Here is a 21205-nt window from a genome sequence, read left to right on the forward strand (position 1 = left end):
TTTGGGAGGCCGAGGCGGGTGGATCACGAGGTCAGGAGATCGAGACCATCCTGGCTAACACAGTGAAACCCCGTCTCTACTAAAAATGCAAAAAATTAGCCGGGCGTGGTGGCGGGCGCCTGTAGTCTCAGCTACTGGGAAGGCTGAGGCAGGAGAATGGTGTGAACCTGGGAGGTGGAGCTTGCAGTGAGCCGAGATCGCGCCACTGCACTCCAGCCTGGATGACAGAGCGAGACTCCGTCTCAAAAAAAAAAAAAAAAAAGAATGACAGAGCGAGACTCCGTCTCAAAAAAAAAAAAAAAAAGAAAGATCTATATGCAGTTTCCAACAGAAGTGTACTTATAAAACAGATTAGTATGTAGTTAATAATACTTAAAAGCAGCTTGTAGAAACTTTGAATATTCTGATATCACCAAGGGAAAGAAGCAGGGTGCAAATTAAATATGTAAAAGAAATACATGCATTAAAAACAAGACTAACAATGCTATACTTATTGCTATGGGTTGAATTGTGTCCCTCCAAAATTCATTTACTGAAATTCTATCCCCCTGTAGCTCAGAATGTATTTGGAGCTAAAGCCTTTAAACAGACAATTACGGTAAAATGAGTTCACTGGGTGGGCCCTAGTCCATTATGATTCATATTCTTATAAGAACCGAACAGGAGGGACATACACACATACACAGAAGGAAGACCATGTGAAAACAAAGGGGGAAGATGACCATCTACAAAGAGAGCAGTCTCAGAAGAAACAATCCTGCTGAAGTCTTCATCTCGGACCTCTAGTCTCAGAACTGTGAGACAATAAATTTCTGTTGTTTAAGCCGCATAGTCTGTGGTATTTGTTATAGCAGCCCTAACAAATGAATATACTTACGTTTGAGCAGATATCTAAAACTGCAAGTGTACAAGCATTGTTTTGGCTTTTTCTTCTTTATTGTTAAAATACAATGTGTACGTTACTTTCACAATGGTAAAAGGAAAGTTAAGAGATTATAAAAGTTGGATCATTTAGTTTTGTTCAAAACAGAGATAATGAAGAATGAAAATTAACTCATCTACATGAGGGTGCAACATACTATATTCTCTACTTTTGTTTATTTTTGAAAATTTCTCTAAGAAAACATTAAATTAAAAAACAGTTAAACATAATCTAGCAATTCCACTACCAGGTATCTACAGGGGTCAAGTTTAAAATGCAAGGAAGGAATTTTGTAACTTTTTTCAGAAAAAAAAGTACAGATTATAGAATGAGATTATAATTCCTTTGGTACATGCTAACAAAGCTTGTATAAATAAGCCTGGATGGCTGGGAGTGTTGTCTCATGTCTGTAATCCCAGCGCTTTGGGAGGCCAAAGCGGGAGGATGGCTTGAACCCAGGAGTTTGACACTAGCCCAGGCAACAGAGTGAGATCTTATATCTACAAAAAATTTAAAATTAGCTGGACATGATGGCTCATGCCTATAATCCTAGCTACTAGCGAGGCTGAGGTGGGAAGGTCACTTGAGTCCAGGAGTTTGAGACGGCAGTGAGCCACGATTGTGCCACAGTACTCCAGCCCAGGCACAGAGTGAGGCTGTCTCAAAAAAAAAGAAAAGAATTTTTTAAAAAAAAACAGCTTAGAAGTCATAAATACTGGAAACTACTCTTAACTCTGAAGAAAAATTACTTGTTCAGGGACAAGGTGGCAGGCGGGAGGCAGGACTAGTTTGCAGCTCCAACTCGGATGGACGTAGCAGTGTGTGGAGGCTCACAAAGTGAATTTTTGCTCCAGAATCACTACAGGAATAAATCAGGAAAACTGGGAGGACCCGTAGACCCTGTGAAAGAAGCAGATTGCTCCTGCAGGACCTGAGAGACAACCCAAATACTGTGCTGGTACTCACAGCTGAGCCACAGATGGTTCACATCACAGAACTCTGTGCAGACAACCCCCAGTACCAGCCCAGAGCCTGGTAGACTTGCTGGGTGGCTAGATCCAGAAGAGAGATAACAATCACCACAGCTTGGCTCTCAGAATCCACACCCACAGGAAGAAAGGGAGAATACTGGCCAGGCACAGTGGCTCACGCCTGTAATCCCAGCACTTTGGGAGGTCAAGGTGGGTGGATCAACTGAGGTCGGGAGTTCAAGACCAGCCTGACCAACACAGAGAAACCCTGTCTCTACTAAAAATACAAAGTTAGCCTGGTGTGGTGGCAGGCGCCTGTAATCCCAACTACTCGGGAGGCTGAGGCGGGAGAATCACTTGAGCCCAGGAGAAGAAGGTTGCGGTAAGCCTAGATTGTGCCATTGCACTCCAGCCTGGGCAACAGGAGTGAACTCCGTCTCAAAAAAAAAAAAGAAAAAGAAAAAAAGGGAGAATACCACTCCGAGGGAACATGCCATGGGACAAAAGAATCTGAACAACAGCCTTCAGTCCTAGACATTACCTCTGAGAGAGCCTACCCAAATGAGAAAGAACCAGAAAAACAACTCTGGTAATATGACAAGACAAGGTTCTTTAACACCTCCAACAAATCACAATAGCTCACCAGCAATGGACCCAAACCAAGAAGAAATCCCTGATTTACTTGAAAAAGAATTCAGGAGGTTAGTTATTAGGCTAATCAGGGAGGCACCAGAAAAAGGCAAAGCCCAATGTAAGGAAATCCAAAAAATGATACAAGAAGTGAAAGAAGAAATATTCAAGGAAATAGCATAAATAAAAACCAATCAAAACTTCAGGAATAAATAGACACACTCATAGAAATGCGAAATGCTATAGAAAGTCTCAGCAATAGAATTGAACAAGTAGAAGAAACAAATTCAGAGCTCGAAGACAAGGTCTTTGAATTAACCCAATCCGACAAAGACAAAGAAAAAAAGAATAAGAAAACATGAACAAAGCCTCCAAGAAGTCTGGGGTTATGTTAAACAACCAAACCTAAGAATAATTGGTGTTCCTAAGGAGGAAGAGAAATCTAAAAGTTTAGAAAACATATTTGGGGGAATAATTGAGGAAAACTTCCCTGACCTCGCTACAGACCTAGACATCCAAATACAAGAAGCACAAAGAACACCTGGGAAATTCATCACAAAAAGATGATTGCCTAGGCTCATTGTCATCAGGTTATCTAAAGTTAAGACGAAGGAAAGAATCTTAAGAGCTGTGAGACAGAAGCACCAGGTAACCTATAAGGGAAAATCTATCAGATTAATAGCAGGTTTCTCAGCAGAAACCCTAGAAACTAGAAGGGATTCCAGCCCTATCTTCAGCTTCCTCAAACAAAACAATTATCAGCCAAGAATTCTTTATCTAGTGAAACTAAGCTTCACATGTCAAGTAAAGATACAGTGTTTTTCAGAAAAACAAATGCTGAGACAATTTACCACTATCAAGCCACCACTACGAGAACTGCTAAAACGAGCTCAAAATCTTGAAACAAATCCTGGAAACACAACAGAACCTCTTTAAAGCATAAATTTCAGAGATCTATAAAACAAAAATTAAAAAATTAACAATTAAAAAAAAAAAACAAGGTATACAAGCAACAAGCAGCACGATGAATGGAATGGTACCTCACGTCTCAATACTAACATTGAATGTAAGTGGCCTAAATGCTCCACTTAGAAAATACAGAACTGCAAAATAGATAAGAATTCACCTGTTGTGGGAAGTCAGGGACTCTGAACAGAGGGACCAGCTGGAGCCACGGCAGAGGAGTATAAATTGTGAAGATTTCATGGACATTTATCACTTCCCTAATAATATTCTTATAATTTTTTATGCCTGTCTTACTTTAATCTCTTAATCCTGTTATCTTTGTAAATTGAGGATGTATGTCACCTCAGGTCCACTGTGATGAATGCGTTAACTATACAAATTGATTGTAAAACGTGTATTTGAACAATATGAAATCAGTGCACCTTGAAAAAAAAAAAAACCAGAATAACAGCGATTTTCAGGGAACAAGGGAAGACAACCATAAGGTCTGACTGCCTACGGGGTCAAGCAGAACAGAGCCATATTTTTCTTCTTGCAGAGAGCCTATAAACGGACGTGCAAGTAGTGAAGATATCACTAAATTCTTTTCCTAGCAAGGAATATTAATAATTAAGACCCTGGGAAAGGAATTGCATTCCTGGGGGGAGGTCTATAAATGGCCACTCTGGAAGTGTCTGTCTTATGCGGTTGAGATAAGGACTGAAATATGCCCTGGTCTCCTGCAGTACCCTCAGGCTTATGAGGGTTGGGAAAAGATCACTCCCCAGTAAATTTGAGGTCAGACCAGTGCTCTGATCTTGAACCCTGTTTTCTGTTGCTTAAGATGTTTATCAAGACAATACATGCACAGCTGAACATAGACCCTTATTAGGAGTTTTTGATTTTGCCCTTTGCCTTGTGATCTTTGCTTTGCCCTTTGCCTTGTGATCTTTATTGGCCTCAAAAGCATGTGATCTTTGTTCTCCTTTTTGCCCTTTGAAGCATGTGATCTTTGTGACCTACTCCCTGTTCATACACCCCCTCCCCTTTTGAAGTCCTTAATAAAAACCTGCTGGTTTTGCGGCTCAGGTGGGCATCACGGTCCTACCACCATGTGATGTCACCCCCTGGCGGCCCAGCTGTAAAATTCCTCTCTTTGTACTCTTTCTCTTTATTTCTCAGATTGGCCGACACTTAGGGAAAACAGAAAGAACCTACAGTGAAATACTGGGGACAGGTTCCCCCAATATTCACCAACCATCTGCTGCCTTCAAGAGACTCACCTAACAAATAAGGACTCACACAAACTTAAGGTAAAGGGGTGGAAAAAGACATTTCATGCAAATGGACATTAAAAGCAAGCAGGAGTAGCTATTCTTGTATCAGACAAACCTTAAAGGAACAGCAGTTAAAAAAGACAAAGAGGGACATTATACAATGATAAAAGGCCTTGTGCAACAGTAAACTATCACAATCCGAAACATACATGCACCTAACACTGGAGTTCCCAAATTTATAAAACAATTACTAATAGGCCTAAGAAATGAGATAGATAGCAACACAATAATAGTGGGGGATTTCAATACTCAACTGACAGCACTAGACAGGTCATCAAGACAGAAAGTCAACAAAGAAACAATGGATTTAAACTATACTCCGGCCGGGCGTGGTGGCTCATGCCTATAATCCCAGCACTTTGGGAGGCCAAGGCAGGCAGATCACAAGGTCAGGAGATTGAGACCATCCTGGCTAACACGGTGAAACCCTGTCTCTACTTAAAAAAAAAAAAAATACAAAAAATTAGCCAGGCAGGATGGCAGGCACCTGTAGTCCCAGCTACTCTGGAGGCTGAAGCAGGAGAATGGCGTGAACCCAGGAGGCAGAGCTTGCAGTGAGCCGAGATCACACCACTGCACTCCAGCCTAGGCGACAGAGCAAGACTCCATCTCAAAAAAAAAAAACTATACTCTGGAACAAATGGACTTAACAGATATTTACAGAACATTCCATTCAACAACTGCAGAATATACATTCTATTCAACAGAGCATGGAACTTTCTCCAAGAGACAGACCATATGATAGGCCACAAAAAAAGCCTCAATAAATTTAAGAAAGTTGAAATTATATCAAGCACTCTCTCAGATCACAATGGAATAAAACTGGAAATCTACTTCAAAGGAACCTTCAAAACCATGTAAATACCTGGAAATTAAATAACCTGCTCCTGAATGATCACTGGGTCAAAAATGAAATCAAGATGGAAATTTAAAAATTCTTCGAACTGAACAACTATAGTGACACAACCTATCAAAAACTTTGGGACACAGCAAAGGTGGTGCTGAGAGGAAAGTTCATAGTTCTAAATGCCTACATCAAAAAGTCTGAAACAGCACCAACAGACAACCTAAGGTCACACCTCAAGGAACTAGAGAAACAAGAGCAAACCAAACCCAAATCCAGCAGAAGAAAGGCAATGACCAATATCAGAGAAGAACTAAATGAAATTGAAACAAACAAAAACAATACAAAAGACAAATTAAACAAAAAGCTGTTTCTTTGAAAAGATAAATAAAATTGATAGACCACTGGCAAGATTAACCAAGAAGAGAGAAAATCCAAATAAGTTCAGTAAGAAACAAAACAGGAGATACTACAACTGACACCACAGAAATACAAAAGGTCATTCAAGGCAACTATGAACACCTTTATGTGCATATACTAGAAAACCTACAAGAGATGGAAGAATTCCTGGAAAAATACAACCCTCCTAGCTTAAATCAGGAAGAATTAGATAGTCTGAACAGACCAATAACAAGCAGCCAAACTGAAATGATAATTTAAAAATTACCAACAAAAAAAAGTCCAGGACCAGCTAAAAAAAAAAAAAAAAAACTTAGGAATATACCTAACCAAGGAAGTAAAAGACCTCTACAAGGAAAACTACAAAACACTGCATTAATGTTAGTTACAAAACACTGCTGAAAGAAGTCATAGATGACACAAACGAATGGAAACACATCCCATGCTCATTGATGGGTGGAATCAATATTGGGAAAACGGCCATACTGCCAAAAGCAATTTACAAATTCAATGCAATTCCCATCAAAATACCACCATCATTCTTCACAGAACTAGAAAAAACAATTCAAAATCTCATATGGAACCAAAAGAGTCTGCATGGCCAAAGCAAGACTAAGCAAAAAGAACAAAACTGGAGGCATCATATTACCTGATTTCAAACTATACTATAAGGCCATACTCATCAGAACAGCATGGTACTGTATAAAAATAGGCACATAGACCAATGGAACAGAATAGAGAATCCAGAAGTAAACCCAAATACTTACAGCTAACTGATCTTCAACAAGGCAAACAAAAACATAAAGTGGGGAAAGGGCACACTTTTCAACAAATGGTGCTGGGATAACTGGCTAACCATATGTGGGAGAATGAAACTGGATCTTCTTCTCTCACTTTACACAAAAATCAACTCAAGATGGATTAAGGACTTAAATCTAAGCCCTGAAACTATAAAAATTCTAGAAGATAACATTGGAAAGACTCTTCTACACATTGGCTTACACGAGGATTTCATGACCAAGAACCTAAAGGGGAATGTAATAAAAGTAAAGATAAATTGCTGAGACTTAATTAAACAGCTTTGCACAGCAAAAGGAACAGTTAGAAGAGTAAACAGACAACCCACAAAGTGGGAAAAACTCTTCACAATCTATATACATCTGACAAAGGACTAATATCCAGAAGCTACAATGAACTCAAATCAACAAGAAAAAAACAAACAATCCCACCAAAAAGGGATTGATGGCTGAGACAATGAGTAGACAGTTCTCAAAAGAACATATACAAATGGCCAACAAACATAGAAAAAAATGCTCAACATCACTAATGATCAGGGAAATGCAAATCAAAACCACAATGCGATATCACCATTCTCACTTCAAGAAAGGCCATAATCAAAAAATAGTACATGTTGGCATTGATGCAGTGAACAGAGAATACTTCCACACTGCTGGTGGGAATATAAACTAGTACAACCACTATGGAAAACAGTGTGGAGATTCCTTAAAGAGCTAAAAGTAGGCAGAGCATGGTGGCTCACGCCTGTCATCCCAGCACTTTAGGAGGCTGACGCGGGCAGATCACAAGGTCAGGAGTTCAAGATCAGCCTGGTCAACATGTTAAAATTTTGTAAAAATACAAAAATTAGCTAGATGCAGTGGTGCTACTCAGGAGGCTGAGGGAGGGGAATCGCTTGAACCCAGGAAGTGGAGGTTACAGTGAGCCTAGATCGTGCTGCTGCACTCCAGCCTGGGCGACAGAGTAAGACTCCATCTCAAAAAACAAAAAAGGCACTAAAAGTAGAACTACCATTTGATCCAGCAATCCCACTACTTGGTATCCACCCAGAGGAAAAGAAGTCATTATATGAAAAAGATACTTGCACACACGTTTATAGCAGCAAAACTCGCAATTACAAAATGTGGAATCAACCCAAATGCCCAGCAATCAATGAAAGGATAAAGAAACTGTGGTGGGTGGGGGTGTTTGTGTGTGTGTATGTATATACATACATATATGTGCGTGTGTATATATATGTATATATATACGTGTGTATGTGTGTATATATATGATGGAATACTACTCAGCCATAAAAAGGAATGAATTAATGGCATTTGCAGCAACCTCTAGCAATCAGTGAGTGGATAAAGAAACTGTGGTTGTGTGTGTGTGTGTGTGTGCGCGCGTGTGTGTGTGTGTATTCTACACCAGCCTGGTGTAGCCTGGCCAACATGGTGTATGTGTGTGTGTGTGTGTGTGTGTATATGTATATATATGATGTGTATATATATGAAGTGTATATATATATATATACACATATATATGTGATGGAATACTACTCAGCCATAAAAAGGAATGAATTAATGGCATTTGCAGCAACCTGAATGAGACTGGAGACTATTATTCTAAGTGAAGTAACTCAGAAACAGAAAACCAAACATCGTATGTTCTTCCTCATAACTGGGAGCTAAGCTATAAGAATGCAAAAGCATAAGAATGATACAATGGACTTTGAGGACTCAGGGGGAAAGGGTGGGAAGGGGGTGAGGGATAAAAGACTACAAATAGGGTACAGTGTATACTGCTCCACTGATGGGTGCAGCAAAATCTCACAAATCACCACTAAACAACTTACTCATGTAACAAAACACCACCTTTTCCCCAATAACCTATGGAAATAAAAAATTTTTTTAAATAAAAATAAAATAGAATAAAATTTTTAAAAATTACTTGTTCAATGATATATTTTATTTAAGAAAAACAATTATGGGGGCATGGCTGGAATACTACGATTATGCAATAACAGACAATGGCCATGGTGAATACAGGGGCAAAGGGGAGCAGTGTAATACAGTGGGGAAAAAACAATGAATTTAGATTTACAAGACAATGCTTGAGTTTCAACTGTGCCATTTTACTCCCTATGAGATGCAGAGCAGATGTCTTCCTTCATCTATCTTGAGTTTTCTCATCTGCTTAGGAAGGCAGCTGAGAGAAACAAATGAGAAACACACACAGATAAACAAAACAAAACAAAAAACCACAAAAGATTGTTGAAACATGAAGATAGGATTAAATGCCAGAAGGTTTTTTATTTTTAATTAATTAATTTTTTTTTTTTTTTGAGACGGAGTTTCGCTCTTGTTGCCCAGGCTGGAGTGCAATGGCATGATCCCAGCTCACCGTAACCTCTGCCTCCCAGGTTCAAGCGAACAGATTACAAGCATGTGCCACCACGCACGGCTAATTTGGCATTTTTAGTAGACGGGGTTTTACTACATTGGTTAAGCTGGTCTTGAACTCCTGACCTCAGGTGATCCACCCGCCTCAGCCTCCTAAAGTGCTGGGATTACAGGCATGAGCCACTGCACCTGGCCAATGCCGGAAGTTTAACCCAAACTAGGAATAAAGCAATAAAACAGATAGACAGCCTTGTAATTCCCAGGATGCCATCTCTTAATTTAGCAACAAAGGCAAAATCTATGGTATAAGGATCAGAAGTTCCTTTTGAAACTAAAAACATATATTAATAGGGTGGGTGCGGTGGCTCATGCCTGTAATCTCAGCACTTTGGGAAGCCAAGGAGGTCAGATCATTTGAGGCCTAGAGCTCAAGACCAGCTTGGCCAACAAGGAGAAAAGAAACCTCACCTCTACTAAAAAAAAAATTAACAAAAATCAGCCAGATGTGGTGGTGCATGCCTGTAGTCCCAGCTACTCAGGAGAATCACTTGAACCTGGTAAGCAGAGGTTGCAGTGAGCTGAGATCGCACCACTGCATGCCAGCCTGGGCAACAGAGCAAGAATCTGTCTCAGAAAAAAAAACAACATATATTAATAAATCAATATTAAATAAATGGGCAAATAGGTCTAAGTATTTTGGAGTTCTACTTTTAAAGAAAGGACATAAAACTTGTTATGCTTCTGATAACAAAACCTATTTCATCTAAATATTTTCAACTATGATTTTCAGCTAGCATGATGAAAAAGGTATCACAGAAAAGAGGGCAACATTTAGTTTAAGAATTCCGAGATGGGCCAGGTGCAGTGGCTCACACCTGTAATCCCAGCACTTCGGGAGGCTGAGGTAGGCAGACCACTTGAGGCCAGGAGTTAGAGACCAGCCTGGCCAACATGACAAAACCCTATCTCTATCAAAAACACAAAAATTAGCCGGGAGTGTTGGCACACACATGTAGTCCCAGCTACTCGGAAGCCTGGGGCACAGGAATTGTTTGGGCCCGGGAGGCAGAGGTTCCAGTGAGCCAAGATCACGCCACTGCACTCCAGCCTGGGCGACAGAGCAAGACTCTGTCTCCAAAAAAAAAAAGGAATTTCTAGATGAACTGAGACAATAGCAGAGAGTTTTAATATTCAAAGAATACAAATGTACAATCATTTTAATGTTAGGAAGCTAAAGAGTTTTAATATTCAAAGAATACAAATGTACAATCATTTTAACGTTAGAAAGCCAAAGAAGCTTCTAAAAATAAAAATTCATGTAATTCAATATTTCTGAAAATTGTAAATGCCAAAAGTTGCCCAAAGTATACATTTAGGCATTTTAAAACAGTCAAAAAAATTCTCTACAGCTAAAAGGACAACTTCAGTTACTTTTTCAATAATATATAAATGAAGTTATATAGCTGACATATAAATGGAGTTTTACTAAGGGGAAACAAATGACTTTATTCTACAAATAACCTAGCTTTCATTGATTCTTTAACAAACAGCTATTAAGCACAAAGTAAGTTGAATATCTGGAATAAAATGAACATAAATACCAGATGCGCTGGACATGGCGGCTCATGCCTATAATCCCAGCACTTTGGGAGTCCAAGGTGGGCAGATCACTTGAGGTCAGGAGTTCAAGACCAGCCTGGCCAACATGGTGAAACCCTGTCTCTAGTAAAACACAGAAAAATTAGCTGGGCCTGGTGGTGCATGCCTGTAATCCCAGCTACTCAGGAGGCTGAGGCACAAGAATCGCTTGAACCTGGGAGGCCAAGGCTGCAGTGAGCCGAGATCGTGCCACTGCACTCCAGCCTGGGCGACAGAGCGGGACTCTGCCTTGGAAAAAAAAAAAAAAAAAAAAAACGAAAAAACCTCATGATTCCTGCCATCAAGGATTCTACAAGCTAGGGAGGGAAAAGGATACATAAACAAATAATAGCAACATCTAAAACTGTTAGACTAGACTTATGCACTATACACAATAAGAATAAAGAACAATAGGGGCTGGGCACAGTGGTTCATGCCTGCAATCCCAGCATTTTGGGAGGCCAAGGCAGGAGTATGGCTTGAGCCTAGGAGTTTGAGATCAGCCTGGGCAACACAGTGAGATGCTATCTCTCAAAAAACTAATAATAAATAAGGAACAATACAGTTTTATTTATTTTTCATATTTATAAAACTCAAAAATATTAACAAGAAAAAATACTTTCTCAAATAATGGACAAATAATAATTTAAAACTCTCTTACTTGGAAAATCCTTTCCATCTGGATAGTAATATTCTGTGAATTCTATATAGACAGCTGACATTTCTTGTGGAAGATACAGGGATTTTTTATTGCAGCAAATCATGCTTTTGGGGGAAGAACGACATTGTTCCGCTGTAGAGACCTGAAAAGATAAATAAGTTTACTGAAATCACACTGAATAAAAACCTTTCCAAATAATTTATGCAACCCAGACAGTACTTTTAAAACTACTTACAAAACTTTGCTAATGGTTAATTTCCAGTGTAAACTTTATTATATATTTAACTTCACATGGAATTACTTTTAAACACCCATCAACTATTCAGAAAACTCTATAATCTTTTTGGATCCTTATCAATCACAAAATCAACACTGTACAATATTCCTTACAAACTTATTATTGTGAGCCTTAAAAACAACAGAAAAATGATAACGATATTCTATCAGATAATATAGATAAGTAAATGGCAGTCAGGACATAGATCCAAGTCCTCAAATCCAGAATGCTTCCCTGTATGCTGTTTAAAATAATCTTTACCATAATCTCTCCATTACCATGAAAAGTAACAGAGCTATATGCAGTTTCTGCTTGAGATAATAAAAATTCTGGAGACAAATAATGGTACTGGTTACACAACAACGTGAATGTGCTTAACGACAATTATTATATAATATATAGATACAGACACAGCTTTTTTTTTTTTTTTTTTTGGTAGAGACGGGGTTTCGCCATGTTGGCCAGGCTGGTCTCAAACTCCTGACCTCAAGCAATCCACCCACCTCAGCCTCCCAAAGTGCTGAGATTACAGGCGTGAGCCACTGCACCTAGCCGATATTATTAGGTTGGTGCAAAAGTAATTGCAGTTTTGCCATTACTTTCAATGGCAAAAACCTAAATATGTATGTGTGTGTATATATATATATAATTATTATTGTAAATTCAGTCATACCTTACCACAATAAAAAATTAATTTAAAAATAATAGCTATAAACACTTCTGTCAAATAGTTTGATCGCTCGAATTCATTTTCCAAAAAGACTATGTTTTATACACAAATCAATAAATGTGATTCACCACAAACAGAACTAAAAACAAAAACCATATGATTATCTCAATAGGCAAAGAAAATGCTTTTGATAAAATCCAACATCCCTTCACAATAAAAACCCTCAACAAACTATGAATCAAAGAAACATACCTCAAAACAGTAAGAGTAATCTATGACAAACTCACAGCTAACATCGTTCTGAAGCGGCAAAAGCTGAAATCATTCCCCTTAAGGAATGGAACAAGACAAGGATGCCCCCTCTCACGACTCCTATTCAAAATAGTACTGGAAGTTCTAGCTAGAGCAATCAGGCAAGAGAAAGAAAGAAAGAAAGGGCATCCAAATAGGAAAAGAAGTCAAATTATTTCTCTTTGCTGACAATATGATTCTATACCTAGAAAATGCTAAACTCCACGAAAAGACTCCCATGACTGATAAGCAACTTCAATAAAGTTTCAGGATACAAAATCAATGTAAACAATCAGCAGTATTTTTATATACCAGTAACATTCAAGCTGAAAGCCAAACAACAACAACAGCAACAACAAATCCTAGGAATACATCTAACCAAAAGATAAAAGATCTCTACAAGAACTGGGCCAGGCATGATGGCTCACACCTGTAATCCCAGCACTGTGAGAGGCTGAGGCGGGCAGATCATTTGAGGCCAGGAGCTCGAGACCAGCGTGGCCAACATGGCGAAACCCCATCTCTACCAAAAATACAAAAATCAGCTGGGCGTGGTGGCACACGCCTGTAATCCCAGTTACTTGGGAGGCTGAGGCATAAAAATCGCTTGAACTCAGGAGACGGAGGTTGTAGTGAGCTAACACCACTGTATTCCAGCCTGGGCAACAGAACAAGACTCTGTTTCAAAAAAAAAAAAAAAAGTCCACACTGCTGAAAACAATATACAGACTCAATGTCATTCCTATCAAACTACAAACATCATTTTGCACAAAATTAGAAAAAAAATTTAAAATATTTAAAAATTCATATGAAACCCAAAAGTCTGAATAGCCAAAGCAACTCTAAGAAAAAAGAACAAAGCTGGAGACATTACATAACTATACTATAAGGAACCAAAATGGCATGGTACTGATACAAAAACAGAGACATAGATCAATGGAACAGAATAGAGAACCCAGAAATAAAATCGCACACCTATAACTATCTGATCTTTGACAAATTCAACAATCACAAGCAATGGGGAAAGGACACCCTATTCAATGAATGGTGCCTGGATGACTGGCTAGTCATATTTAGAAGAATGAAACTGGACCCCTACACCTTCCTTTTTTTTTTTTTTTGAGACGGAGTCTAGCTCTGTCACCCAGGCTGGAGTGCAATGGCATGATCTCAGCTCACTGCAACCTCTGCCTCCCGGGTTCAAGCAATTCTCCTGCCTCAGCCTCCTGAGTAGCTGGGATTACAGGCGCGCACCACCACGCCCAGCTAAGTTTTGTATTTTTAGTAGAGATGGGGTTTCACTATGTTGGCCAGGCTGGTCTCGAACTCCTGACCTCGTGATCCGCCCACCTCGGCCTCTCAAAATGCTGGGATTACAAGTGTGAGCCACCACGCCCGGCTACACTTTCTACTATATACAAAAATTAACTCAAGATGGATCAAATATTTAAATATAAGAAGTCAAACTATAAAAGTCCTAGAAGAAAAGCTAGGAAATACCATTCTGGACATAGGCTTTAGCAAAGAATTTATGGCTAAGACCTCAACGGCAATCACAACAAAAACAAAAATAGACAAGTGAGACCTCATTGGAGAGCTTCTATACAGCAAAATAAACTATCAACAGAGTCAACAGACATCCTACACAATGGGAGAAAATACTCACAAATTGTTCATCTGACAAAGGTCTAATATCCAGAATCTATAAGGAACTTGAACAAAAGTCAACAAGCAAAAACCAAACACCATTAAAAAGTGGGCAAAGAACATGAACACACACTTCTCAAAAGAAGACGTATGTGCAGCCAACAAGCATATGAAACAATGCTCAATATACTAATCATCATTAATCATCAGAGAAATGTAAATCAAAACCACAGTGAGATACCATCTCAGATACATTAGTTAGAATGGCTATTATTAAAAAGTCAAAATACAGATGCTGGTGAGGCTGCAGTACTGCATGTTCTGACTTACAAGTGGGAGCTAAATGTTGGGTACGCATGGAGACAAAAAAGGGAACAACAGACACTGGAGACCCCAAAAGGAGGAAGGGAGGAAGGGGAATAAGGGCTGAAAACCTACCTGTTGGGTACTATGCTGACCACCTGGATGGTGGGATAATCACACCCTGAACCTCAGCATCATGCAATATAAAAATGTAACAAACCTGCACATGTACCCTGAGTTTACAATAAAAGTTGAAATTTAAAAAAAAAAACTATTAGTTTTAAGGTTCTGGTTACATTTTTTTCACCCCCCAAAACCAGCTAATGTCATCAAAAATGTATATATTAATATTCACAAAGTTCAACCAATAAAGTTTTATCAGTTTCATTTATTTGTTTTAGTTTAGTATACCCAGAGATTTTTTTTTCCATTCATCATTCAATAGACGTGTATATGTCTCATATGAAGTAGAATAATTTTTCAATGGTTTACTTATGTTTCCTCTTATATAAACTGCCTCAGCAATCTTTTTTTTTTTTTTTTTGAGATAGAGTCTCACTCTGTCATCCAGGCTGGAGTGCAGTGGCACAATCTCGGCCCACTGCAACCTCTGCCTCCTGGACTGAAGCGATTCTCGTGCCTCAGCCTCCCGAGTAGCTGGGACTATAGGCATGCACCATCACTCCCAGCTAATTTTTGTATTTTTACTAGGGAGGGGGTTTTGCTATGTTGGCCAGGCTGGTCTCCAACTCCTGACCTCAAGTGATCCACCCGCTTTGGCTTCCCAAATGGCTGGGATTACAGGCGTGAGCCAACGTGCCCAGCCAAATTGCTTAATCAATCATTTTAATTTGTATAGTCTTTATAAATTCAAGTCAGTTCCTTACAGTATCTAATTAAAAAGCTTTTCTCTGCATATATGGAAACAAATTCTTTTCAATTCAAAATGTCAACTTATTTTAACAAATAACAGCTTATTTCTTTTTTCCTCTAATAGTTAAAAACCTATTCGAATTGGGACAAACATACTATCTTATGTTCTTCTACTTACTTTTGTTTATTTTGTTTTGTGTTTGGTGTGGTTGCGTATATATATGTGGGGTTTTTTACTGTATTTCACTCACAACCATGTGGGATTATAAGTGATTCCTCTTTCTCATTTCCACATAAATTTATTTAAATCCTAAAATTTAAAGAGTCTTTTAAAAAGCTGGAGCATATGGTCATGCACCATATAATGACATTTCTGCCAATGACAGGCCACTTATAAGATGTGGATCCCATAAGATTATAACACAGCTTTTATACTGTATTTTTACTGTATATTTTCTATGTTTGGTAAGGTTTAAATACACAAATACCATTGTGTTATAACTGCTACGGTATTCAATACAGTAACATGATATACAAGATTACAGCCTAGGAGGAATAGGATATACCATACATATAGCCTAGGAGTGTAAGTAGGCTACATACCATCTAAGTACAGTTAATGATGTTAAGCAACACATGACTGTATATCGAATGTAAAGTAAGCAGTAACTGCATAATGAGAAAATAACTGTTAAATCAGTTTCTAAACATTGGCACTTCTGACGTTTTAAGCTAGATAATTCTTCATTGTGGGGAACTGACCAGCACATTGTAGGATTTAACAGGCAGCATCACTGGTCTTTACTCACTAGAGGTCAGCAGCATCCCTGTCCAGTTGTGACAACCAAAACTATCTTCAGATATTGCCAAATGTCCCCTGGGGGGCAAAATTGGTCCCAGAGGGGAATCACTGAGTTAAATAAAAACTTTTCACATAAAACTAAGTCTCAAAGCCACAGACTTATCAAAATAAACCAGAACAATTTATAAATGATAAATCTAGAAATCTTTTACTTTTTAAGAATAGGTCATATATTATCGTGTTGGTCTCAAACATTGCAATTAGACCACGTTAGGTGATTATAAGCTGAGTAAGATTGTTAGTGTAAATAGGACAGAGTTCTTAGCTATAGAATTATATTCACAGTATAGCCAATACAGTATATATAGTATACTGTAGTTCCATAAAGCAAAAAAGGCATTTTAGATCCTTCCACAGAGACTATTGTGTAATAAGCAAATTGGTCTCCCTTTGACCCTGCTCCTGGGAAGCAACTAGGAATTGGAATTTCCTATTTATGGTTGGCCCTTGATATAGTTTGGATATTGTCCCCTCTAAATCTCATGTTCAATTGTAATCCCCAGTATTGGAGGTGGAGCCTGATGGGAGGTGTTTGAGTCATGGGGGCAGATACCTCATGGCTTGGTGATGTGCTCACAACAGTGAGTTCTCATAAAGTCTGGTTGATTAAAAGTATGTGGCACCTCCCTGCGCCACTCTCTGTCTTGCTCCTGCTTTTGCCATGTGACGTGCCTGCTCCTGCTTTACCTTCCACCACGTGTAAAAGTTCCCTGAGGCCTCCTCCCCAGAAGCTGAGCAGATGCCCACATCATGCTTCCAATATAGCCTGCAGAACCAAAAGCCAATTAAACTTCTTTTCTTTATAAATTATCCAGTCTCAGGTACTTCTTTACAACAACACAAGAACAGCCTAACACAGCCCCTGACACCACAGCTGATAGTTTATGATAGCAAAACGACGCAGGGTGGAGCTGGCCACACTTGATAGCCTAGTTGCGTTAAGAGGGTGGGGGCTTTGGGTAATCTGATTACCAATTCACCTAGAGATTGAGTAAAACCTCATGACCAATACTTCATGCATATTGTTAAATATCCATCCATCCATATATTTACACATCTATATAGGGTTCCACACCCTTAGAAAGCTAACAAGTCCTGAGGAAAAGTTTCACATTTCAAGTGCTCCAAGATGCTGTTTTATTATTATTACATCAGTGTACTGTGGGGGTGATATGGTTTGGCTGTGTCCCCACCAAAATCTCATCTTGAATTGTAACTCTGACAGTTCCCACGTGTTGTGTGAGGAACCTGGTGGGAGGTGATTGAATTATGGGGGCAAGTCTTTCCTGCACTGTTCTTGTGGTAGTGAATGAGTCTCACAAGATCTGATGGTTTTAAAAATGGGAGTTTCCCTGCACAAGCTCTCTCTTTGCCTGCCACGATCCATGTAAGACATGACTTGCTCCTCCTTGCTTTCTGCTGCCATAGTTGTGACTTCCCCAGCCATGTGGAACTGTACGTCTATTAAACTTTTTTCCTGTATAAATTGCCCAGTCTTGGGTATGTCTTTATCAGCAGTGTGAAAACCGACTAATACAGTAAATTGGTACTAGTAGAGTGGGACACTGCTGAAAAGATACCTGAATGTGGAAGTGACTTTGGAACTGGGTAACAGGCAGAGGTTGGAACAGTTTGGAGGGGTCAAAAGATGACAGGAAAATTTGGGAAAGTTTGGAATTTCCTGAGACTTGTTGAATGGCTTTGACAAAAATGCTGAAAGTGATATGAACAGTAAGGTCCGGGCTGAGGTGGTCTCAGATGGAGATGAGGAACTTGTTGGGAACTGGAAGAAAGGTGACTCTTGTTATGTTTTAGCAGACTGGCAGCATTTTGCCCCTGCCCTAGAGATCTGTGGAACTCTGAACTTGAGAGATGATTTAGGTTATCCTGTGGAAGAAATTTCTAAGCAGCAATGCATTCAAGGGTGACTTGGGTGTTCTTAAAGGCATTTCATTTTATAAGGCAAGGAGAGTATAAAAGTTCAAAAAATTTGCAGCCTGACAATGCAATAGAAAAGAAAACCCCATTTTCTGAGGAAGAATTCAAGCCAGCTACAGAAATTTGCATAAGTAAAGAGAAGCCTAATGTCAATCCCCAAGACAATGGGGGAAAATATCTCCCAGGGCATGTCAGAGGTCTTCAAGGCAGCCCCTCCCATTATAGGCCCAGAGGCCTAGAAGGAAAAAGTGGTTTCATGGGCCAGGCCCAGGCTCCCTGTGCTATGTGCAGCCTAGGGATTTGGTACCCTGCATCCCAGCTGCTCCAGCCATGGATGAAAGGGGTCAACACAGAGCTTGGGCCATAGCTTCAGAGGGTGCAAGCCCCAACCTTGGCAGCTTCCACATGATGCTGAGCCTGCTGGTGCACAGAAGTCAAGAACTGGGGATTGGGAGCCTCTGCCTAGATTTCAGTGGATGTATGGAAATGCCTGGATGCCCAGGCAGAATTTTGCAGCAGGGGTGGGGCCCTCATGGAGAACCTCTGCTAGGGCAGTGTGGAAGGGAAATGTGGGGTCAAAGCCCCCACACAAAGTCCCTACTGGGGTACCACCTAGTGGAGCTGTAAGAAGAAGGCCACCGTCCTCCTGACTCCAGAAGGGTAGATCCACTGACACCTTGCACCGTGTGCCTGGAAAAGGTGCCAGCAGACACTCAATACCAGTCCATGAAAGCAGCCAAGAGGAAGGCTGTAACCTGCAAAGCCACAGGGGCAGAGCTGCCCAAGACCATGGAACCCATCTCTTTTTTTTTTTTTTTTTTTTTGAGACAGAGTCTTGCTCTGTTGCCCAGGCTGGAGCACAGTGGCGCGATCTCAGCTCACTGTAAGCTCCGCCTCCTGGAAACCCACCTCTTAACATCAGCGTGACATGTATGTGAAACATGGAGTCAAAGGAAATCATTTTGGAACTTTAAGATTTGACTGTCCTGCTGGATTTCGGATTTGCATGGGGCCTGTAGCCCCTTTGTTTTGGCCAACTTCTCCCATTTGGAATGGCTGTATTTACCCAATGCTTTGTACCCCCACTGTATCTAGGAAATAACTGAATTGCTTTTGATTTTATAGGCTCATAGGCAGAAGGGACTTGTCTTGTCTCAGACAGGACATTGGACTGTGGACTTCTGAGTTAATGGTGAAACGAGTTAAAACTTTGGGGGACAGTTAGGAATGCATGATTGGTTTAGAAATCTGAGGACATAAGATTTGGGAGGGGCCAGGTCAGAATGATATGGTTTGGCTGTGTCCCCACCCAAATTTCACCTTGAATTGTAGCTCTCACAATTCCCACATGTTGTAGGAGGAAGCTGGTGGAAGGTGATTGAATTATGGGGGTGGGTCTTTCCTTTGCTGTTCTTGTGGTAGTGAATGAGTCTCATGAGATCTGATGGTTTTAAAAATGGGAGTTTCCCTGCACAAGCTCTCTCTTTGTCTGCTGCCATCCACATAAGATGTGATTTGCTCCTCCTTGCCTTCCACCATGATTGTGAGGCTTCCCCAGCCATGTGGAACTGTACGTCTAGTAAACCTCTTTCTTTTGTAAATTGCCCAGTCTCGGGTATGTCTTTATGAGAAGCATGAAAACGGACTAATACAGAGGAGGAAAAAAAGACTCTGCCTTATGCATCTCTTCCTATGGCTGGTTGTAATTTGTATAATGTGACTACAATGGATGTGACTTTAATATATTTCAGTGGTTCTGTGAGTCTTTCTAGTGAATTTTGAACCAGAGGGTAGTTTTTGGAAACTCCCAAAGTTGTAGTTGGTGTCTGAAGTCTTTATTTTTGTTCTTCCAACTTTTGCTTTAGTTCAGGGGGTACATGTGCAGGTTTGTTACACTGGTAAACTGCGTGTCACTGGGGTTTGGTGTATAAATAATTTCACAACCCAAATAGCGGGCATAGTACCCGTTAAGTAGTTTTTCAATCCTCACCCTTCCCCAACCCTCCACCCTCAAGTAAGACCCCATGTCTACTGTTTCCCTCTTTGTGTCCATGTGCACTCAATGTGTAGCTCCCACTTATAAGTGAGAATATGCAATATTTGGTTTTCTTTTCCTGCATTAATTCACTTGGGATAATGGCCTCCAGCTGCATCCATGTTGCTACAAAGAACATGACTGCATTCTTTTCATGGCTGCATAGTACTCTGCGGTGTATATGTACCACAGTTTCTTTATCCACTGCACTGATGGGCATCTAGGTTGATTCCATGACTTTGTTATTGTGAATAGTGCTGCCATGAACATACAAGTGCACGTTATCTTTGGTGGAAAAATTTATATTCCTATGGGTATATACCCAGTAATGGGATTGCTGGGTCAATTGGTAGTTCTTTTTTAAATTCTTTGAGAAAACTCCAAACTGCTTTCCACAGTGGTTGAACTATTTTACATTCCCACCAACAGTGTATAAGCATTCCCTTTTCTCCACAACCTCACCAACATCTATTTTTTTGTACTTTAATAACAGCCATTCTGAGTGGGGTGAGATGGTATTTCACTGTGGTTTTGATTTGTATTTCTCAGTTGATTAGTGATGTTGAGCATTGTTTCATACGCTTGTTGGCTGCACATATGTCTTCTTTTGAGAAGTGTGTGTTCATGTCCTTTGCCCACTTTTTAATGGTGTTTGGTTTTTGCTTGTCGATTCAATTTCCTTATAGGTTCTGGATATTAAGACCTTTGTCAGATGAATAATTTGTGAATATTTTCTCCCATTCTGTAGGATGTCTGTTGACAGTTTATTTTGCTGTATAG

At 39.8% G+C, this 21205-nt stretch overlaps 1 protein-coding gene across 4 annotated transcripts in view; it reads right to left on the reverse strand.

Moving 5' to 3' along the window:
• The window catches only part of BLTP3B (bridge-like lipid transfer protein family member 3B), a 106348-nt gene that overhangs the window by 24301 nt on the left and 60842 nt on the right, over positions 1 to 21205 (reverse strand). For 3 of the 4 annotated variants that reach the window (XM_001152665.6, XM_009426077.5, XM_063787004.1), the window contains one exon: positions 11530 to 11671. In XM_001152665.6, the coding sequence (XP_001152665.3) occupies positions 11530 to 11671 (142 nt within the window). Of the gene's footprint in view, positions 1 to 8774; positions 9037 to 11529; positions 11672 to 21205 lie in introns of those variants that run through there. The other variant, XM_003313883.5, reaches the window with a different exon arrangement.

The sequence above is a fragment of the Pan troglodytes genome, chromosome 10 (genome assembly GCF_028858775.2).
Source record: "Pan troglodytes isolate AG18354 chromosome 10, NHGRI_mPanTro3-v2.0_pri, whole genome shotgun sequence".
Classification (NCBI taxonomy): domain Eukaryota; kingdom Metazoa; phylum Chordata; class Mammalia; order Primates; family Hominidae; genus Pan; species Pan troglodytes.